Below are 21,116 nucleotides of genomic sequence, written 5' to 3' on the forward strand. Positions count from 1 at the left end.
TTTCACTCTGAAACAATTTTGTCCGTGATGTGTGTTTCTTATAAGTTAATATGTTGTCGTGAATAGCCGTGAGTGTTCACCAAGCAGGTACGCGCGACTATTTTTGTAGTAGTCGTGGTGGCACGATCAACCGAGTAGTTGAAAAACGGTAGTCGCAACTTGACTAAGCAATCATTAGTCGCAACTTTTACATGACTAGTTGCAACAGATCGCCCAGGCTTACTGGCACATATTTTTTTTTCATTTACAGTGCTTAAGGATTTAAACAACTGGGGGAATTCTGGACCCAAATGTTTGGATGTTTTGCCAAAGCATGCTGAATTGAAACAAGGTCTTCGGATTGTTTTCTACTTGGGGTTTATCTTGGTTTTAAAAGTACTATATGTGCAATCTGTAATTGAGCATTCTGCAGTGTATATGGTTTCCTTTTGATTTTATTGAACTGCATTTCACCATATTTGCAACACTCCCTTTAAAGGCACTGGACACTATTAGTAAGTGTCAAAGACCAGTCTACTCACTTGGTGCATCTCAACATGCATAAAATACCAAACTTGTGAAAATTTGAGCTCGATTGGTCGTCGGAGTTGCGAGATAACTATGAAAGAAAAAACACCCTTGTCATACGAAGTTGTGTGCTTTCAGACGCTTGATTTCGGGACCTCAAATGCTAAACTTTCGTGGAAAATTACTTCTTTCTTGAAAGCTACGTCACTTCAGAGGGAGACGTTTCTCACAATGTTTTGTACTATCAACCTCTTCATTACTTGTTACCAAGTACGTGTAAGGTTTTATGCTAATAATTCTTTTGAGTAATTACCAAAAGTGTCCGCTGCCTTTAAAAGCTCAATGTACATGTACAGTATGTTCAAAATAGTTGTGGGTTTAGAATTTATTCAACGCAGCCTTGACCCATGATTCTATGACAGTGTATTGCACTGTGGAGGTCAAATATGACTGTGAACTTTGACTTTGAGCTTGAGGTGGGTTCATATTTCTGCTGAGGAGGAAGGAAAACATGAGTCAGTGGTTAAAGTATTTGGTTTCTTATGGTCATATTAAAGGTATATGAATGTAGGTCATACAAGACACACAAAATATCAGTGTTTAATTATAGTCTGGAAGCTGACTGATTATGCAGTTAATATTGAACCATTTTTGTCTGTGATCTTTTGCCCTTAGAAATGATAATAAGTCTTATAGCGTACCTATCTACCAAACAAGGTACTCAAGGGGCTGAGTATACGTGTATATGTACACACTTTCAGGAAGATAGGTAACTTCAGGGATAAATTCTAAAACCCAATTATTTAACACCTTATAAGGGTTTACACAGCTAGGAACACCGGGGCGAGCCGAAGTCATTTGCCTATTTTGAGAAAAATGTATCTGAAAACGCATTTAAAAATACAACAGCTGAATTCGGTTGTTACAAGCAAAATTAAGGACAGTGGGTTTGCATGCTGAAAATTGTGCATGGTTTTTCATTACTTTCTCCTGACTCATACAGCAGCGTCAGTGCATTCAATGGTTTGTTATTTCATTGAACAAAAGTACATTGTGATTTCGATTGTTATTTAATTAAGAACCATGAGTTTGCATGCTGAAAGTAAGTGCATGGTTATTCACTACTTTCTCCTGACTCACACAGGAGATTCAGAGTATTTTTAAATTGTTTGTTATTTCAATGAACACACAAAACATGAGTACTGCCTGTGACCATTTTGTCAGCTGTATGCCAATCCTGTATGAATACCTTTAAAGCCACTGTACACGTTTGGTAATTGTCAAAGGTCAGGCTTCTCACTTGGTGTATCCCATCATAACTATAAAATAACAAGCCTGTGAAAATTTAGGCTCAATTGGTCATCGAAGTTGCGAGAAAATGATGAAAGAAAAAACACCCTTGTTGGACAAATTTGTGTCCTTTCAGATAGGAATAAAAGACTTCTAGCTAGAAGTCTTTTATTGTTTAAGTGAGAAATTACCTCTTTCTCAAAAAATACTTTACTTCTGGGGGAGTCGTTTCCTACAGTGTTTTATACTATCAACAGCTCTCCAATGCTCATTAACAAGTCAGTTTGTAGGTTAATATTTGTTTTGAGTTGTTACCAAACGTGTACCTTCCCTTTAAAGGAACACGTTGCCTTTAATCGGTCGAGTTGGTCATTGAAAAGCATTTAAAACCGTTTTTTTTTTTAAATAAAATGCATAAAATGGTTGGAAAGATGTTGTAAAAGTAGAATACAATGATCCACACAAACATGCCTCGAAATTGCACGGTTTTCCTTTTACCTCATCAAATAACACGGTTGGCCATTTATGGGAGTCAAAATGGCCGACCGTGTTAGTTCGCACAGTAAAAGGAAAGCCACGCAATTTCGAAGCAAACTTGTGTAGATCATTGTATTATAATTTTAAAACATCTTTCCAACCATATGCATTTTATAACAAACAGTTACAAGCGCTTTTTATAGACCAACTCGTCCGATCCAAGGCAACGTGTTCCTTTAAGTGTTCTAGAAAGAATCAATTGGGTCAGCTCCCTTGGGAATCTAGTCACATGAATGCATCAGTCAGGCAGTTCAGTGATGTGATTTGTATGAAATATTTCAATTTGGCTGGAATTTTCATGTACAATAATGTGGGACAAGGCCACTTTTTTTTAGACGAGGCTCTCCTTTACACTGATTTTTTAATTTATTTTTTGATATTTAGGAACAAGGGCCAAGGTAAGAAGAACGTACCCATAATCAAGAAAGCAACATCCTTCGTATTTAGGAAATTTCAATGCGTTTCAAGTAATATTAAACCGTCACTCCCTTGAGTGATGTTCTATAGATCATTCCTCACTCTAAATAAATTTGATCACCCACACTGTACGAGTCTGGTTGTGGTGGTACATACGTACAATGTATGTGTGCGTGTCTCATGGTTTAAAAATGCATAAAGCAGTTTACTTCATGTAGTGCTCTCAGTCTAGACTTGATGACAAGTCGTTAGGCGCTGCCTATTTGTCTGCCTTTCATGCAACAGTCACAGTGCGATGTTGCACATGCAACAGTAGTAGGTGACTCACACACACATACTGGGATCGAGGGTGTGTGTATCGTCCCCGAAACTACACACTGCGCTTCACAATTACCGTCTTGACTTCAAGACTACCCTCAGTCAAGCCTACACAGAATCAAACACTACATACATTTATCAGGCCTCGAAATAACCTAAAGCATCCGCAGCAAAACCTGTGGTGTCCTTTGCTTAGCCGTGGTGCCCTGTGCTTTTGCTCTGGTTCCCTCTGTAATGCTCCCATACAAATTTTTTAATTTTCCTCATAGAAGTGCCCCTTATTAGAGGAAAATTGCTGTGCCCCTTCAAGAGAGAAGTTCAAGGCCTGATAATATATGCAATTGAATTTTTGATCTGTTGGGGATGGTTTGGGTTCACCAACCCTCACAGTCACTACAGCAAGAACATTTGACACGTGTACAAGGTTTAACCAAGGGTAATGTAAGAGACATGCTGCGCTGATGTACTTTCAGTATGTATGACTGAGCTACAGTTTGTGGCACGTCACGGGTCATATAGAGTTTAGCCAAAGGGGTGTCTGGGCCCAATTGCATAGAGGCTCTGCTTAAGCACAAAATTTTGCTTATTAAGCAAAACAAATCCTTGCTTAGTAAAATCAGATTACAGGCCAAGACTCCACTCAATTGTAATGCTAAGTTAACAACAGCCAAATACCAGTCACAAACAATGTATATGGCATGAAATTTTGGCCAGTAACATGTGTAAATTAAGCGAGCTATTTTCGTTCTTAAGCGATTGTTTTGCTTTAAGCAGCTCTATGAAATTGGCCCCAGGTTGTTTTAGTGGAAAACCTTACATGTGTTAAATTTGGACACCCCTTTTTTTTTCTCATGTTAATGTTTTGGACCAGTAAACAATTTGGACACCAAGTTTTTAAATTCCAATAATTTGTTGATGACCCTTTTACCAAATTCTGGCTGAAACCTTGTGACCTTTCTGTGAACATTGGTATCTCTTCAACCAGCTGTGTAGAAAAAATGAAAATATTAGTCTATACATTTTTTAATACCATAATCTTCTTTTTGTGATACTTGAACTTTGAACTTTCTCATTGGGAGACAAATTAAAGCCATTGGACACTTTCAGTAAACAGTATTGTCCAAGGCCCACACTTCGTGTATCACAACTTATATAAAAAATAACAAACCTGAAAATTTAGGCTCGATCGGTCATCGGAGTCGGGAGAAATTAACGGAAAAACCCGCCCTTGTTTCCCACGTTTCTCAGTGTCAGGACCGTAATTCTCGATATCGAGAATTGATATTGTTTTAATGTTTTCTCTAAAAGTGAAGCATTTCATGGAAAAATATTTCAAGAGAAGTCTTTCACCATTACCCTCTGTAAACCCTGTAAGTTATTTGTAAATCTGTGAACTTAGGTGAACACTAGGTTGTCCAAATTTGCTGAAACATTTCAACACTAGGGTGGCCAAATTATTCTCTTCCAATAGTTTAGAAGTTCAATACACTTTGTGATAGGCGGCGGCTGTCCAACCAAAAGCAGGTGTTCAAATACCCACTAGGTTGGCAAAGTGTTTTTCTTTCCTCACCTTTTCACCTCTAGGACTGTGGTTCAAATCCCACCAGGGGCCGTACTGTACACGTTCGTGAGTTGGGTTTGATCAGTCCCTACCAGATTGCTTGGGTTTCCCATGGAATATTGTTCTAAGGTTTCCTTCCCCTTATTTAAAATTGAAACCTCCTTGTCTTCTCTCCATTGGGTTCTGGTTAGTAAGTTTGCAAAAACAAGTAAGACTTACCGTTAAAAGAACCACAGAACAACTAAAAGTAACAATAAATTATTATATTAATACATAGGCAGCCTAATACCCCCAAAAAAACCTAGTTTAATGGCGTGATGTTTCAACCCTAGCAGAGTCTTTCTCGAAACTCTGCTGGGGTTGAAATGTCAGGCCATTAACTATTAATAATTAAATCAGTATTGTGTAAGTTATGCAATTAATTTAACTGCACAATGCTGTCCTATTTTGAGTAAGCAGTTTGCAATAATAGCTCATTCTATTTTCACATAAATAAATATGTAACTGATAATGCAATGAATAGGCATACTATATTAATAGAACTGTAGTTTTTATTTTAATTGTTATATATATTATAGAAGAACTATTTTTATTTTTTTGATCCACAGAAATCTAATCTGGAATGGACTTTGGCCAACGTCCTCCTGGAACCTTCTAGTTTCTGTGGCGTTTGTTTCGTTCTTAATGGTCCTGGACTTTGACTTCTGCAGTTCACTCAACAATAAGTTCTGGACACTTGGAGAGTATGTGTACATTTCCAGAGGTTGGTCTCATTTCATTTCAATTACATCAACGTGGCTGGACTATATATCGTCCAAGGACGTAAAAAGTTTCACAAAGATAAAAGAAAACAGTAAAATGAGAGATTTAGAAACGTTTAACTATTAAAAAGGTAAATGCAGAAATGTTTGGGTTATTTTATTTGAATTTTATTTTATTTGGAAATACAAAACAGTATTCAAAATGATGAAAATGAGAATTTCGTATTAAATCTTATTGGTTGAAATACTTATCATAAAGGTTTTTACATCGCATGCTGATTTTTCCTGCCCGACTTGTTGCATCAATTTCTAACTTCTGATTTACTTTTGGCACAAAACGTTGAAACGCATGTTGGAAAAGGGCATGAGGACACAATCTATTGAGCTCATGTTTACCCTCGTATTGTTACAAGTTTTATATTTTTGGGTTGAACAAAGACAAATTTAGTGGAGTGTGACTAAAACCTGCGACGTCCGTGTTAACATTTCAAAACTCTACCAACTGACCTAGGCCTAATGTTAGTGGTCCCCCAATTTTGCCTTGATAAAAACAGGATTACCAACCAAATTTCTGGGTGATTTTCAGTATTTTAAAGCAAACAACAGCTGAATACAACAAGCAACATGCAACAAGTGGAAACTTGATTGGTAATACTGTTCTAATCAAGGAAGAAACGTCATGCTAAGCAAATTGCTGTGCTTACAGGCTTTATGAAATCTAGTAACAAAGGTATCTAGCCCTATTGTTGACGGTGTCACAATTTTGTCAATATCTGGCATTTTGTAATTTCTCTCTCTGTTTTTTTTTTTATAAGCCAGTAGCATAGGAAACAAAGCCCCCAGGCCACTGTTATTAAATTAACTTTTTTTCCTGGCATGTGTTGCTGGCTCTATTGTATATTCCCTTGTCATTTTGATTATTTTCTTGCTTTATATATTGTATTATTCATGACATGTGTGAATGCCAAATAAATAATAATAACAACAATAATAATTTCAGGGCCGCCGTACTACTACTTGAAGGTGTTGGTAGTATCCTTACTTGTAGGCGTCTGTTTCTTCATCTCGTTGCTTCATGTGAGACGCTACCTACTGCGTATCCTACTCGCATACAAGGGATGGTTACGTAAGTACTCGATTCTCTTTTCCGTTCTCGTCCAAGATTAGATTAAAAAGCACTGGACACCTTCAGTAATTGTCAAAGACCAGTATTCTCATTTTGTGTATCCTAACATGTGCAAAAAGTTACACATTCAGTGAAATATTGGAGTCAATATTGGTCAGTGAAGTTGCAAGAGAATACTGAAAGAAAAGACACCCTTGTTGCACAAAAAATTAATTTGTATGCTTTTTTGCCTATTAAAAGACTTCAGGCCTGAAGTCTGTTAAAATTTGAGTGGGAAATAACCTCTTTCTCAAAAACTACGGGAGCCGTTTCTTACAATGTTTTATACCATCAACAGCTCTCCGTTGCTCGTTACCAAATAAGGTTTTATGCTAACAATTATTTAGAGTAATTACCAATAGTGTCCTGCAGCCAATTTCACGAAACTTTACGCAACTGCGTAAATCCCCTTGCGCAACGTTTATGGAGCAACTTGTGCCATAAACGCTGCGCAAGTGGACTTAAACGCAGTTGCGTAAAGTTTCGTGAAATCGGCTGCAGTGCCTTAAATACCGACATCTCTATCCTCCTCAGATGAAACACCCAAGAATCAATCTTGGAGTACCCTTGGGTGGGCAGTCTTAGTGCGTATCATCAGCGGTCAGTCTTTCAGTGCTCTGATACCAGCCCTCTGCCCAAGCACCTACAGCTACCAGCTCAGCTTGCCGCGTATGCCTGTGCCGTCCCTGGACGATACCATCTCACAGTTCCTGGCCTCCATGAAGCCGCTGTTGGATACAGAGGAGTACAATCAGCTACAAAAACAAGCTAAGGTAAAATTGTGGTAGCTTTTTTATGTTAACTGGGCCCAATTTCATAGAGCTGCTCAAAAAAGATCTTGCTTCGTAAAATCAGATTACTGGCTTAGACTCCACTCAATTGTTATGCTAAGTAAACAACATCTTAATATCAATCACAAGCAATGTATGTAGCATGAAATTTTTGCCAGTAACATGTGAAAAATAAGCGACCTATTTTCATGCTTAAGCAAATTTTTTGCTTAAGCAGCTCTATGAAATTGGCCCCTGAAAGAGAGTATGTACTTTCCGAAACATGTACTGAAGAACCAAATACAGTCGACTCCCGTTGGTCCGCCGCACTGGCCTACTTTTCTCGTATTGTCCGAACCTCGCCTTAAACGTAGCGACCATTTACACGTATATGCACAGGTGTACATGGACAGGTGAAAACATGTATACACACGTCGGTGCATGCACTACACATTTTGTTATCATGGGACCGCAAAAATACCTTGTTCTCGTTACGACCGTGCTTGTATCTTCCGTTTTTTAAGACATAGAAACACGCATGGGACAGTCCGGGACCGGTGAAATACCTCGTATTAACCGTTGTCTCGTAGTATTAACGAGAGACGACTGCATGTACATTAATCTCATTGAATACCTGTTGTAGAATTTCAAGAGAACTGTTGGACCCAAGCTACAGAGGCTGTTACATTTGAAGGCATGGTGGGCCTCCAACTACATCACTGACTGGTGGTGAGTAGAATTTAGGATATGAACACTGGATGCATTTGAGTGCGTTGTTGCTGAGTGGTAGCCTGAAGTGAAATCAGGACTAATTTTTAATGGAAAAACCAGATTTCACTGAGTGACTATATTTTGCGACAATGCACAAAAAAAATGCATTCAATATTTGTTTTGTATAGCTCACACTTAAAGCCATTATACACTTTCGGAACAGAAAAAAAATAAAAGTTCACAGATTTACAAATAACTTACAGGGTTTACAGAAGGTAATTGGTAAAAGACTTCTCTTGAAATATTATTCCATGAAATGCTTTACTTTTTGAGAAAACATTAAAACAATTATCAATTCTAGACATCGAGAATTGCGGATTTATACTAAACACATGTCATGACACAGCGAAACGTGGGGAAACAAGGGTGGGTTTTCCCGTTATTTTCTCCCGACTCCGATGACTGATTGAGCCTAAATTATCACAGGTTTGTTATTTTATAATATAAGTTGTGATACACAAGTGTGGGCCTTGGACAATACTGTTTACCGAAAGTGTCCACTGGCTTTACAATCTTTTAGAAATGTTCTTTTCATGTTTTCAAGAGCCATTCTTTCAGCTGTTCAATTTTTGCATGAGACCTAATCATGCCTCTAGCCAATGGGCTAGCTCGTGGTCTAGTGGTAAGACATCCGCTCATAGCAATGAAGAGGTCATGGGTTTGAATCCCAACCGAGTGATTTGCATGTGGATTCTTTTCTTGAGGGTCATGGCCGAGTGGTTAAGAACATCGAATTTAAGTTCTGGTGCCAAGTCACCAGAGTGTTGGTTCAAATTCAATTCAATTCAATTCAATTCAATTCAATTCACTTTATTATCCACGATGGGAAATTCATTTCGACCTTTTAAACAACAATTTTACAAAATTTACATAAGATTATTTAAAATATTATATAAAACAAAACAAAAAACACTACAAGCCACAAAAGTCTATAGAAATATATATAATATATTAATTGAAAAAAACTGGAAGTAAAAGATTGATTTTACAAAAATATTTTAACGTTGCAATTGTTCATTAAAAATTCGGACACCTGAGGGGACAAATGAATTAGCATATCGCTTTGTATTAATTCTGAGCTGTAACAGGCGGTTGCTTCTAGCACTTCGATTGAACTGTACATTTAGGGGGTGGGTTTCATCTGACAAAATTGTAACCCTTGTGTCCTTGAGCAAGATACTTAACTAAAATTGCTTCTCTCCACCCAGGGGTATAAATGGGTACCTGCGAGGGTAGAGGTTGATATTGTGAATGAAAAAGCCTTTGGACCAATATAAACTGTTGCCCAGGTTGATACTCCCAAGGGAGCTGCGAAACATTAAAAGACATGTTATTGGCCCTATGACCAGGGCACTAATGTAAAGCGCACGGTTATTGTGAAATGCACTATATAAGAATTTGTTTTTATTATTATTATTATTCTAAAGCATGTAGTATACAGTGCTTAAAGGAACACGTTGCCTAGGATCGGTCGAGTTGGTCTTTGAAAAGCGTTTGTAACCGCATATGGTTAGAAAGACGTTTTAAAAGTAGAATACAACGATCCACACACATTTGCCTCAAAATTGCGTGGTTTTTCCTTTAACTTTGCAAACTAACACGGTCGGCCATTTAGTGGGATTCAAAAATTTGACTCCCATGAGTGGTCGTGTTTGTCGACGAGGTTAAAAAAGAAAACCACGCAGTTTCGAGTGATACTTGTGTGGATTAATATATCTACTTTTAAAATATCTTTCTAATCATATGCATTTTGTAACAAACGGTTACAAAGGCTTTTCAAAGACCAACTCAAACCGATCAAAGGCAACGTGTTCCTTTAAAAAGGCAGTGGACACTTTTGGTAATTGTCAAAGACTAGCCTTCACAGTTGGTGTATCTCAACATATGCATAAAATAACAAACCTGTGAAAATTTGAGCTCAATCGGTCATCGAAGTTGCAAGATAATAATGAAAGAAAAATAACCCTTGTCACACGAAGTTGTGTGCGTTTAGATGGTTGATTTCAAGACCTCAAGTTCTAAACCTGAGGTCTCAAAATCAAATTCGTGGAAAATTACTTCTTTCTGGAAAACAATGGCACTTCAAAGGGAGCCGTTTCTCACAGTGTTTTATACCATCAACCTCTCCCCATTACTCGTCACCAAGAAAGGTTTTATGCCAATAATTATTTTGAGTAATTACCAATAGTGTCCACTGCCTTTAATAAACATCGGTGTAAGGGTACCAAAAAAAAGACACGTTCTGGTCAAGCATCATGTCTGACTCACAGAACTTTAATGTTTTGTTCTTGTAGGGAGAAGTACATCTACTTGATGAACAGAGCACCAATAGCTGTAAACTGCAACTACTACTGCCTTGGGAATGCTTTCTGGAAACCCACCCATATTCAAACAGCAAGGTGAGTATATTGCTACACTGTGTGGAGTAGCTTGTCCTGTCTTCTTAAAAACTACGTTACGTCTGAGGGATTCGTTTCTCACAATGTTTTATACTATCAAAAGCTCTCCAATGCTCGTTACCAAGTCAGTTTTTAAGTTAATATTTGTTTTGAGTAATTACCAAACGTGTACCTTCCCTTTAAACAACGAACCATACAGGCCTGTTATGTAGTACCTCCAGTAACCTCACTAAACCAGTAACCTTCTAAAATACTGTAACAATTTTGTTTTCATTTTCTCAGCAATTAAGCACTGAATTTAGCTGAACATTTCCCATGTGATTTATATTGTATCTTTCTTTAAATTTTTTTGCTTCAAACCAGCACAACTTTTAAACAAATCTATGACCCTACCTTTATGGTTGATTACAGAGCTGCCTCACAGAGCTATGCCTTCATGTGCTTCAAGCGGATGATAGAAAGGGAGCAAGTGCCCCCTCTTGTGATCAGAAACACCATTCCAATCTGTATGCACCAGTACGAGCGAATGTTCTCCACCGTCAGGTAATACTGCTACTAATAATAGTAAAAGACATTTATATACATAGCGCATAATGCAGGAACCTCTATGCGCAACACATAACATTAAACAATGACTTGAAATATAAAAAGGAATAACGACAAGAAAATTAAGTTTCAAACAAATGGGTCTTTAAAAGTCCCTTGAAAATCTGAGTTAGTAGTTATTGGCCAGCAGAACGAAGAGAATGAACAGGAACAAAATATAATTTCTTATTTAATGACACTGGACACTACTGGTTATTGTCAAAGACCAGTCTCCTCACTTGCTGTATCTCAACTTATGCATAAAATAACAAACCTGTGAAAGTTTGGGCTCAATTGGTCGTCAAAGTTGGGACTCTCATTAAACAGCTCCTCTTTGTGGGTTATACTTTAAAAAACATTGTTTTTACTCTGTTTTTATGAATTATGGAAATAAGTATAAGGTTGAATTTAATTTGAATTGAATAATAATGAAAGAAAAAAATACCCTTGGCACACGAAGTTGTGTGCTTTCAGATGCTTGACTTCGAGACTTAAAAATCTAATTCTGAGATCTTAAAAATCAAATTCGTGGAAAATTACTTCTTTCTCAATAACTACGTTACTTCAGAGGGAGCCGCTTCTCACAATGTTTTATACTATCAACAGCTCTCCATTGGTTGTTACCAAGTAAGTTTTCATGCTCACAATTATTTTAGTAATTACCAATGGTGTCCGCTGCCTTTAATCAGGAAAGCAAAATTGCATTTTACTGACTCCTGTTACAGTCTTCCATTTTTGTAGTCCGTCAATTCACATGTCAAGATCTTGAAACCATCGTACTTTGTCTAAACTGCGCACAGATATCTTGAGCTCCAAAATGACGCATCCAAGATTAATCGTGGGTGAGGATGTTAGTGGATTTGCGTCAATATCATCAATATTGCACATTTTGTAATTCACAGGGTGCCAGGCGCAGACTTTGATGATCTTGTTCACTATGACTCTTCTGTTTCTAAGGTGAGAAAAACATATATGAAAATGACATTAAAGGAACACGTTGCCTTGGATCGGACGAGTTGGTCAAAACAAAAGCGTTTGTAACCATTTTTTATATAATGCATATGGTTGGAAAGATGTTTTAAAAGTAGAATACAATGATCCACACAAGTTTGCCTCGAAATTGCGTGTTTTTTCTTCTACTGTGCGAACTAACACGGTCGGCCATTTATGGGAGTCAAAATTTTGACCCCCATAAATGGCCGACGTGTTAGTCGACGAGGTAAAAGGAAAACCACGCAATTTTGAGGCATGTTTGTGTGGATCATTGTATTCTACTTTTACAACATCTTTCTACCCATATGCATTTTATAAAAAACGGTTACAAACACTTATCAAAGACCAACTCGACCGATCCAAGGCAATGTGTTCCTTTAAGAATCATTATGGCGTTCCATGGACTCGAGCTCTGGTGTTTCTGATCAGCAGAAGTTTGGATCCGAGTCCCAGTCTTAACACATGTGTTTTAAACTCGACAATTAACCATTGTTGCTTCGTCCTTCGGATGGTGCAAAAAGCCATAGTTCCTGTGTTTTGATAAATGGTCCATGTTGTTTTGTACACCCAAGGAGACAAATGTCACCCAAGGCAAAGCCTAGGGTGCCATTTTCAAAACACCATCACGCAATGGGTAACAGTTGTTTTGTTATACCATAGTAATAGACCAAAAAGCAATCTTTTGTCATCTTTTCTGATGATATCGGCACAGTTAAAAAGCTGATGAACAGTAGTACATGTAGTTGCGAAAGAATTGTAAACAACAATGGCGGTTGATAATGGACATTGATAATGGACATATTATTTAACTGTTTCCTACGGCACACAGTACATGAATGGCTTTCAATTTACCTGGTACCAGCAGAATTCCAACCATACCCGGTGCTATTTCCAATATTTTTGCATGGCGTTGCGAACAACAACCAATGGTGGGCAGGATCAAAGTAATGTACCCCTGTGAGGTACATCACTCGTGTTCCCCTGAGCTATGTACACAGGTCTCTGTAACACATCACAGTATTGGTTCTCGACTAATGAAGTCCATTATCTATTACCGAGGTACAGCAAAAATCTATTACCATGGTTAATATACAAATATTGTCTGCTTCGAGTGCTATGGTTGAAACTTCGCCTCCCGAGGTGATCACCGGAGCGTTCTATTTTCCCGAGTGAAAAGTTTCACAGATGCACAACTGATTGGGTTCGAGGGGGGTAAAAAGACATCTGGGTACTGCACCCCGTGTGATAGTCGTCGGACTATCACACGGCTAACGATGCACTACCACACGGCAAACGATGCACTATCACACGGCCGCCGTCTAGTAAAACTAAGACATATCATGTGACGCGCTCTAAACCAATGAAAAGGCAGAATATTTGTAAGGGGTGTTATAATAGCAAATATGCCATTCTCGCTACCATGGGCAGCCTGCTGTATCGAGTATCAATACCCCTTGTCACTGACCCCTGGGAGGGAAATACTCAAAATCAACGCTGATTGACTAAACAAAACATGACTGCTTTAAAAACTTTCCAGCGCTTGTAAGGCGCTTGTCGAGCACCTAGTATGTGCATGTAAAAATGTACGTACTTCCACGCAATATAGACATTTTTTGAATGAATCTTTTTTTTCTTTTGGGGGGGGGGGGTCACCCTGAACTGCCTACGGTTGGCTGTATCACAGAGCCTTCTGCAAAGTTTATTACGCAGAATCGATCAACCATAGGACCAATTAACATATCAAATATGTTTGGACATTTTAAAATCACACTTCTAGGGATTCAATCGAGCAGGGCATTCTGGGAAAGAAATAAAATGGCGCGACAAGATTCTACTCGACAGGGCTTACTCCAACATAGCACCAAGACTCTGGAACTCACTTCCGGATTACCTCAGACAAAACAAATACACAACATCACTCTCTTCCAGCAGAAACTCAAAACACACTTATTCTTGCTTGCTTTCCAACATCGTGACAAAACTTGACCGGCGCCTTTGAATGTTTCTCCTTTTCAGTAAAGTGCGCCTTATAAATGCTGTAGTTTATTATTATTATTATTATTATTATTATTATTATTATTATTATTATTATTATTATTATTATTATTCTACACTGCTTTGAACAAGGTTGCAAACAAGCATGTTAAGATTTTGTGACCTTGTGGATAGCAGTGCCTTCAAGGGGTCTATTGAATTGACTATTTCTTCTGATCCCTTCAGCACACCGTTGTGTTACGGCAAGGTCTGTACTACAAACTGGACATGTACGACACCATGGGTCAGCCTCTCTCACCTTTGACCCTAGAGCAACAGTATTCATGGATCATTGAAGATGCCGACAAGAAGATAGGTGGGTCAAACTGTTGTAATTGTTTGTAATCACCCGAACAGTCAAAAGTGTTTGAACACGTGATGCGATCAAGCTGAATGTATCGTTTCACCGAAATGTAATTATGAAGAAAGAAAACAAAACAGGTCAACAGGGGTGAAAGTTTTACAAATATTGTTTTGTAAACTTAAATGCCAAAATTAGATTAGATTAGATTAGATTTTTTTTATTCGTCAAATTTTTTATTCGTCAAATTTTATTCGTTTATTCGTTAAATCACTTTCTCGAATTTGCACATTAAAATGCAGTAATTAAAAATAGCACAAAACACATGAACCGTAGACATTAAAACAGCAACAATATAATAAAAATATCACATTGCACAAATAAATAGTTCAAAATACATCGGAATTAAAATATACATAAAAAACAGAAACTAAACTAAGGATGACTTGGAAAGGAAAGGGGGGGTGGGAAAGGAGAGAAGGAAGGGTGTGGGAGGGGTGGGAAGACAATTCATGGGAACGAGGAAGAGGCCGTAAAATAACTTCCTTCCTAATAAGAACATAACAAAGGGGTTGAACTGAGCATTGGAAAATTCTGATGATGTATGTTCAATAAAAAACTCAACTTTAAACTCCCGGGAAGCCTACAACCCCAAGCTGCTCAATTTAGCACTTGGGTGTTAATCAAAGATTGACTCGGCCCTTTAAAGTTTCACGGGTTAAGAGCAAAGATTATAGAGCGCCGAAGGCGCAAGATGCAGAACTGAAGCTACAACTATTGTTGGAACGTGAAATACGCACAGGCGCAATTTCAGCAAGTGAATGTTTTGTTTTCCATGGTCATTGTCTGCACTGATCTATTGTTGTATCAAAAGAGTTACTTGCCTCCGGTTAAGAGAAGCAGTTTTGGTATAGGTGCATTACTCATGGACGCAAGTGTCATGACCAGAACTCAACCCACACTCCGATGATTCATCTATTGGAACTCAAATCAGATGCAGTTGACACAACGCCAAAACGTTCAAACTGTTTTTTCTCTAATTTGTATTTATAGCTGAAGGGAAGATTTCTGGATCTCCAAGTGCCTTCACAACCCTAGAAAGGACAGACTGGGCGGAGAAGCGATCAAGGTACCTGTCGTCCGGGGTCAACCAAGAGACGTTGGAGGTCGTCGACAAAGCAGCCTTCCTGGTAGGTAGCCTTAGGGTACACAAGAGCTAGAGAGGAGCTTTGCAGGGCCTAGGGATTGGATTGAGGTTGGGAGTCATCTGAAAATGAAAATATATCTGTTCACTTTGTATAACCGTTAATTTTCCCTTCACAGCGCATAGGGACATCACGGTGGTATGGGTTATATAAAAAACTGTTCATCTTTTCACAGTATGCAAAAGAAAGATAACATGTTCCTTTGTGCCGGTAACTCCTCGGGTTGGGTTATGTCCCATAGCCGTATATCTCAAGGGTTTTCTCAGGATAAGCTCTGTTCTCAAAAGCGCCGCCTTCTGTAACAGGGCCCAATTTCATGGCTCTGCCTACCACCCAGTTCTGCGCTTACGATCACGATTCCCCGCTTACGTGCAAGGGCTGAATTTTTGTGCTAGCCTTTTAAGCGTAGAAACGTGGAGTACGCACAAGCAGAAGCCAAAACTGTTTGCTAACACGTGAAATACGCTTGCCGAAAGCATAGAATTTCCTGCTTCCATAAGCGCCTATTCCTTGCTTACCGTTAGCAGAGCCATGAAATTGGGCCCAGATCTATCTTCCTGTTTGTCCCTTTTGTCTAGATGTTTCCCCAGTGCCTTGGGAATGGTGCCAAGTGCTCCAACCACCACGGGGACTACTTTTACCTTTACCTGCCAAATCTCACACAGTCCCCTGGCCAGATCTTGATGCTTTTGGATCTTTTCCATCTTCTTTGAAGCTTTTTTTTTTTTTATAATTATTTTTATTTAGGTGACTCTAGAGACCTGTGAGTTTGACAATCTGAGTGACAGGGCCAAGTTCTTGCTTCATGGGAACGGATCCAGTCACTGGTTTGACAAGAGTCTCTCCATGTTCGTCTTCACGGACGGCAAGTTTGGCTACAATATCGAGCATTCATGGGGAGATGCACCCGTCGTTGCCCACCTTCAAGAATATGCATGCACTGACGAGTGAGTATTTATGGTATCAAGGACATTTTTTAAAACATTGTGATTGCATTTAGGCTTATTGGAAGCTTTCATCTTCTTCCACCAGGGTGGGGGAGCAATTTGTAGTTTTCCCATCCCCATCCCTTAAAGCCAATGGACCCTTTCGGTAAACAGTATTGTCCAAGTCCCACACTTCGTGTACCACAACTGATATATAAAATAACAAACCTGTGAAAATTTAGGCTCAATCGGTCATCGGAGTCGGGAGAAAATAACGGGAAAACCCACCCTTGTATCCGCACGTTTCACCGTGTCATGACATGTGTTTAAAATACAGTCGTAATTCTCGATGTCGAGAGTTGATAATTGTTTCAGTGTTTTTTCAAAAAGTAAAGCATTTCATGGAATAATATTTCAAGAGAAGTCTTTCACCACTACCTTCTGTTTGTAGTTCTGTGAAAAAAATTCTGTACCGGAAGGGTCTAATGGCTTTAAGTAGATTACCAGCCACAGATAGTACACATGAGATGGTATTAAGGTTGGTAACCTTATGTAAGCATGATTTTGTTGTGCTTAGAGCTTCTTTTTTTTTTATTAAAGGGTCTATGTAACTTTTGTAGGACAAAAGACACAATGTCCACAGATTTATACTAAACCTACACAGTTTGAAGATAATGATAGTAGAAAGCTTCCCTGAAAATATGACGTGCTGAGGTGCTGTAGTTTTTGGGAAATGAGTAAAACAATGTCATGAAAAAAATTTTCGTCATGAAAATGATTTTCGTAAATTTTAATCATTTACAAACATTGTGTTACTCATTTCTCAAAAACTACAGCACCTCAGTAAGTAATATTTGAAGGGAAGCTTTCCACTATCATTATCTTCAAACCCTGTAAGTTTAATGTAAATCTATGGACATTTTGAAAAAGTACCAAAATCCTTTAAACAGCTCATGATTGTTAGCTAGTTTTATTTTGGACAGCTGTTGATTGGGCCAATTTCTAGGGCCAATTTCATAAAGAGCTTAAAAGATTGATCTTAACTGCAAACCAATCGTAGTTGCTTAGTAAAGTGTGATGTCACAGTACAAATCACTATGGCAATACTAACAAATTGTCTTGTTGTGAAATTGATTGCGGTGTGAAATCAAGCCCTGGTTGTTTAATTTGAGAAATTATTCTGAACTATGTATTTTGTTTCTACCCAGGGTGATGGACAATCGCTACGGTCCAGACGGTCACTGTAAACCCATGGAGGGATTTGTCCAGGCGGCCATTAAGGCCCCGACACCGCTAGAATGGGAGGTCAGCGAAGAGATGACCGAAGATATCCAAGACGCCATTGAGTTTAATAGAAAGGTTCGTCTGATCAACTGTTTTCAAAGGAACATTACAGAATTGTTTTTTTCTAACAAAACAGTTGCTGGCAGTGTGAGAACTTAATGTAATCCACCATATACAAAAACTGACAAACCTGTAGAAGTTTGAGATGGACCGGCCATCTGGGTCACGAGAGAAAAGTGAATAACCGATTTTGCATTGCATCGATGCCAAAATAAAAATGAATAAAACGCTCACTGAGCAAAAAACTCCACACGCGAAGTTAGATTATTTATTTCTCATCAAATATGACGTTACAGACAGAAATATTTCAATGGATGTTTTCAACTATCATCATTATTAGACTGTGTAAGTTTTATGTAAATCTGTGATCTTCACGATTTTTGTTTCTTACCAATTCTGTAACGTTCCTTTAACCTAAATCCTTTTTTTTTTTTATACACATGGAGCCACCGCAAACCTCGTCTGATTTATAGGTCCAGTATGCAAAATTTCAAATACTACTGATTGCTAATTGCTTTATTTTGTTTATATGTTACAGAATAGCGAGGACATTGATCTTGTAGTCATAAATCATGATGACTATGGCAAAGGGTTCGTCAAGAAATGCAAAGTAAGTCACTTGAAATTTGATTGAACTTGATTGATCCCCTTTTTTTGTTGGTTAGTGACCTACGACTTTACATCCCATCGGTACAACGTAATAATAATAAGAAGAAGAAAAACTTATATAGCACAAGTCAGTACTGCAAGTACTCTCAATGCGCTTAACAAAACAACACAAACAAATTTATCCAAGAGAAAGCAACAATAAACTAAAGAGTATAAGATTACAAAACAGATTGAGTGAACAGGTGGGTTTTGAGATGTGATTTGAAGAGGTCCAAGTTTATCTGCGAATGGAGGGTAGCAGGAAGAGAGTTCCAAAGGGTGGGTGCGCTGAAAGCTAAGGCTCTGTTACCGTACGTTTTTGTTCTGTATGGGGGAACTTGTAGGAGAAGCTGTGAAGAGGATCTGAAGTGACCTTGTCTGGGTGTATGGCGTTATCAATTCAGAAATGTAATGAGGGGATAGACCATGGACAGCATTGAACGTGAGGAGCAGGACTTTGTACTGTATGCGAGCATTGACAGGAAGCCCGTAAAGTTCGTGTAGAATGGGGGTGATTTACGGCTTAGGGGTGATGTGGTTGTAGCAACAATGTTTTATTGTCTTGCTCAAGAACACAAGTGTCAGGAACAGGAATCGAACCCAAACTCTGCTGATCAGAAAATCAGAGATTGAGTCCAGTGTTTTTATCCCCTTGGCCAGGACAGGCCATCATTAGTACAGTGTCAGTAATAATTAGCTTTGTAGGATTGGAAGCATAGAGTTGTATATAAGAACTAGAGGGCCCACTGGCCTATATACGCGCCCCGGCATGCGCGCAGGCGTCCATTTTCTAAGTTGACAAAACAGCCATCTCACAGCGTGTGTTTGTTCAGCCATTTCGTAAGTTGAACAAATAGCATCGCTAGAGCGTTCAATAAAAAACTCAAACGTGTATTTCATATTCGCCGCGCGTACAGAATGGCGCGCTTGTCATCTTGCAGTCCCGTCGCGTTTGTGCAAGCAGAATCACCAGTGTCCCTCTAGTTCTTATATATAACTCTATGATTGGAACCCACAACCTTGTGACTGCAAGTCCTGCCGTCCAGTTAATCACGCACAAATTGAGCATCTTTCACAGAATGTGAAACTGTTTCTGTGTTTTTGTTGATTGTTTTTCCTCCAATGCCACCTCCTTTCCAGGTGAGCCCAGATGCCTACATCCAGCTAGCTCTGCAGTTGGCGTACTTCATGGACGAAGGGAAATTCGCGCTGACATACGAGGCGTCTATGACACGTCTTTACCTGAACGGCCGAACTGAGACGGTCCGTCCCCTGACCCAAGACTCTTGTGATTTCGTCCGGTGAGTGTGTTTATTATTTAGAAGATTGAGCGTGTAATGTTGAAGGGCAACCACAGCTTAACAACATGCATACAGTTTCTGGTCCCCCACCTGTTTCCTTTTTAGACACTGCCTTTTTATACCGAACTCAAGCTATAGCAGGTGAGATTACTGGTCTTTGACAATTGCCAAGGGTGTCATGTGCCTTTAATGCCGACTGAGTTTTTATTTTCTTGCATCCTTGTGTTTTCAGAGCGATGGTGGAAGATCACCACTCGACAGAAGAGAAGATTCGTCTTCTACGCAAGGCATCAGAGACCCACACTAAGCTCTACAAGGGCTGTATGAGCGGCAAAGGCTGGGATCGCCACCTCTTTGCACTCTACGTGGCTTGCAAGGGCCTGAAATATGTAAGATATGTAACTTATCAACACCTTCTGTAACAAACGTCTTTGTGGCTTGTAATAGTGAGGTTTAGCTGCCTGTTACGCGTGCAAATACATGAGCGTGAACGTCAAAAAAAAAAAATCTGTTCTGGGGACGTCGCTTTGGGCTTATTGCATGCTCACGTATGACGTCTGCGCGCACGTACATACCTGACGTGAAAAATTATAACCTCACGTATGCTAAAAATATGAGATTTTAACGACACAATTTTCTGATGTCCTCGTTCAGCGGAACATGCAGCTAAACCTCCCTACTTTGTAGCTACCTGGCACCAGAGCAGGCCTTGTATTCTTGATAGTTCATGGTGGACTTGTACCAGAGTAATTTTACATTAGTACCAGTAATTTTTCCTTTTGAGTTCATGAGTACAATATTTGTTTTCGTGAGTTTGTGTACAAATTTAGTACTTTCCCTTATACATGTATTAACCCATCTTGAATATTTTGCTGCAACCAACCCGGTTTTCTGTGGTCTTTACTACTATTTTAGGACAGTGAGTTTCTTCACCACGCGCTGACTCATCCCTGGACCCTGTCAACCAGTCAGACTCCACAGCAGCAGATAGCTGGTAACCCTACCCTCAATCACCCTGACCACAGAGATAAGGTAAGCAGGAAGAGTACCAGGCCATAGATCTTGTCGCAAATACTCGCTACACATGCGTTAGGTGTGGAAAGAGGAGCATGCTGGTCTAGCTAGCGAAAAAGGTCTTTTTTAGCACATGTCCTCTAGTGTTAATTAGTCACCAATCCAGTAAGTTGTTGATTGCGAAACACGACTTGGTGAATCCGCCATATAGGTTTTTGTGGTGTATGGAGCTCATCTAGTGATTTGGGTAGCTGCCAATAAAACTGCAT

The 21,116-nt window shown here is 39.0% G+C and overlaps 1 protein-coding gene across 1 annotated transcript in view; it reads left to right on the plus strand.

The window, feature by feature from the left end:
* Positions 1-21,116, plus strand: part of LOC139937093 (carnitine O-palmitoyltransferase 1, liver isoform-like) — a 34,452-nt gene that overhangs the window by 5,980 nt on the left and 7,356 nt on the right. Inside the window, exons 3-17 of the mRNA XM_071932089.1 lie at positions 5,239-5,393; positions 6,392-6,517; positions 7,091-7,329; positions 7,970-8,055; positions 10,392-10,496; positions 10,908-11,039; positions 11,984-12,038; positions 14,295-14,424; positions 15,463-15,599; positions 16,362-16,561; positions 17,749-17,899; positions 18,423-18,494; positions 19,673-19,833; positions 20,066-20,222; positions 20,749-20,865. Of these exons, the coding sequence (XP_071788190.1) occupies positions 5,239-5,393; positions 6,392-6,517; positions 7,091-7,329; positions 7,970-8,055; positions 10,392-10,496; positions 10,908-11,039; positions 11,984-12,038; positions 14,295-14,424; positions 15,463-15,599; positions 16,362-16,561; positions 17,749-17,899; positions 18,423-18,494; positions 19,673-19,833; positions 20,066-20,222; positions 20,749-20,865 (2,023 nt within the window). The remainder of the gene's footprint in view (positions 1-5,238; positions 5,394-6,391; positions 6,518-7,090; positions 7,330-7,969; positions 8,056-10,391; positions 10,497-10,907; positions 11,040-11,983; positions 12,039-14,294; positions 14,425-15,462; positions 15,600-16,361; positions 16,562-17,748; positions 17,900-18,422; positions 18,495-19,672; positions 19,834-20,065; positions 20,223-20,748; positions 20,866-21,116) is intronic.

This window comes from Asterias amurensis, chromosome 5, assembly GCF_032118995.1.
Source record: "Asterias amurensis chromosome 5, ASM3211899v1".
NCBI lineage: Eukaryota > Metazoa > Echinodermata > Asteroidea > Forcipulatida > Asteriidae > Asterias > Asterias amurensis.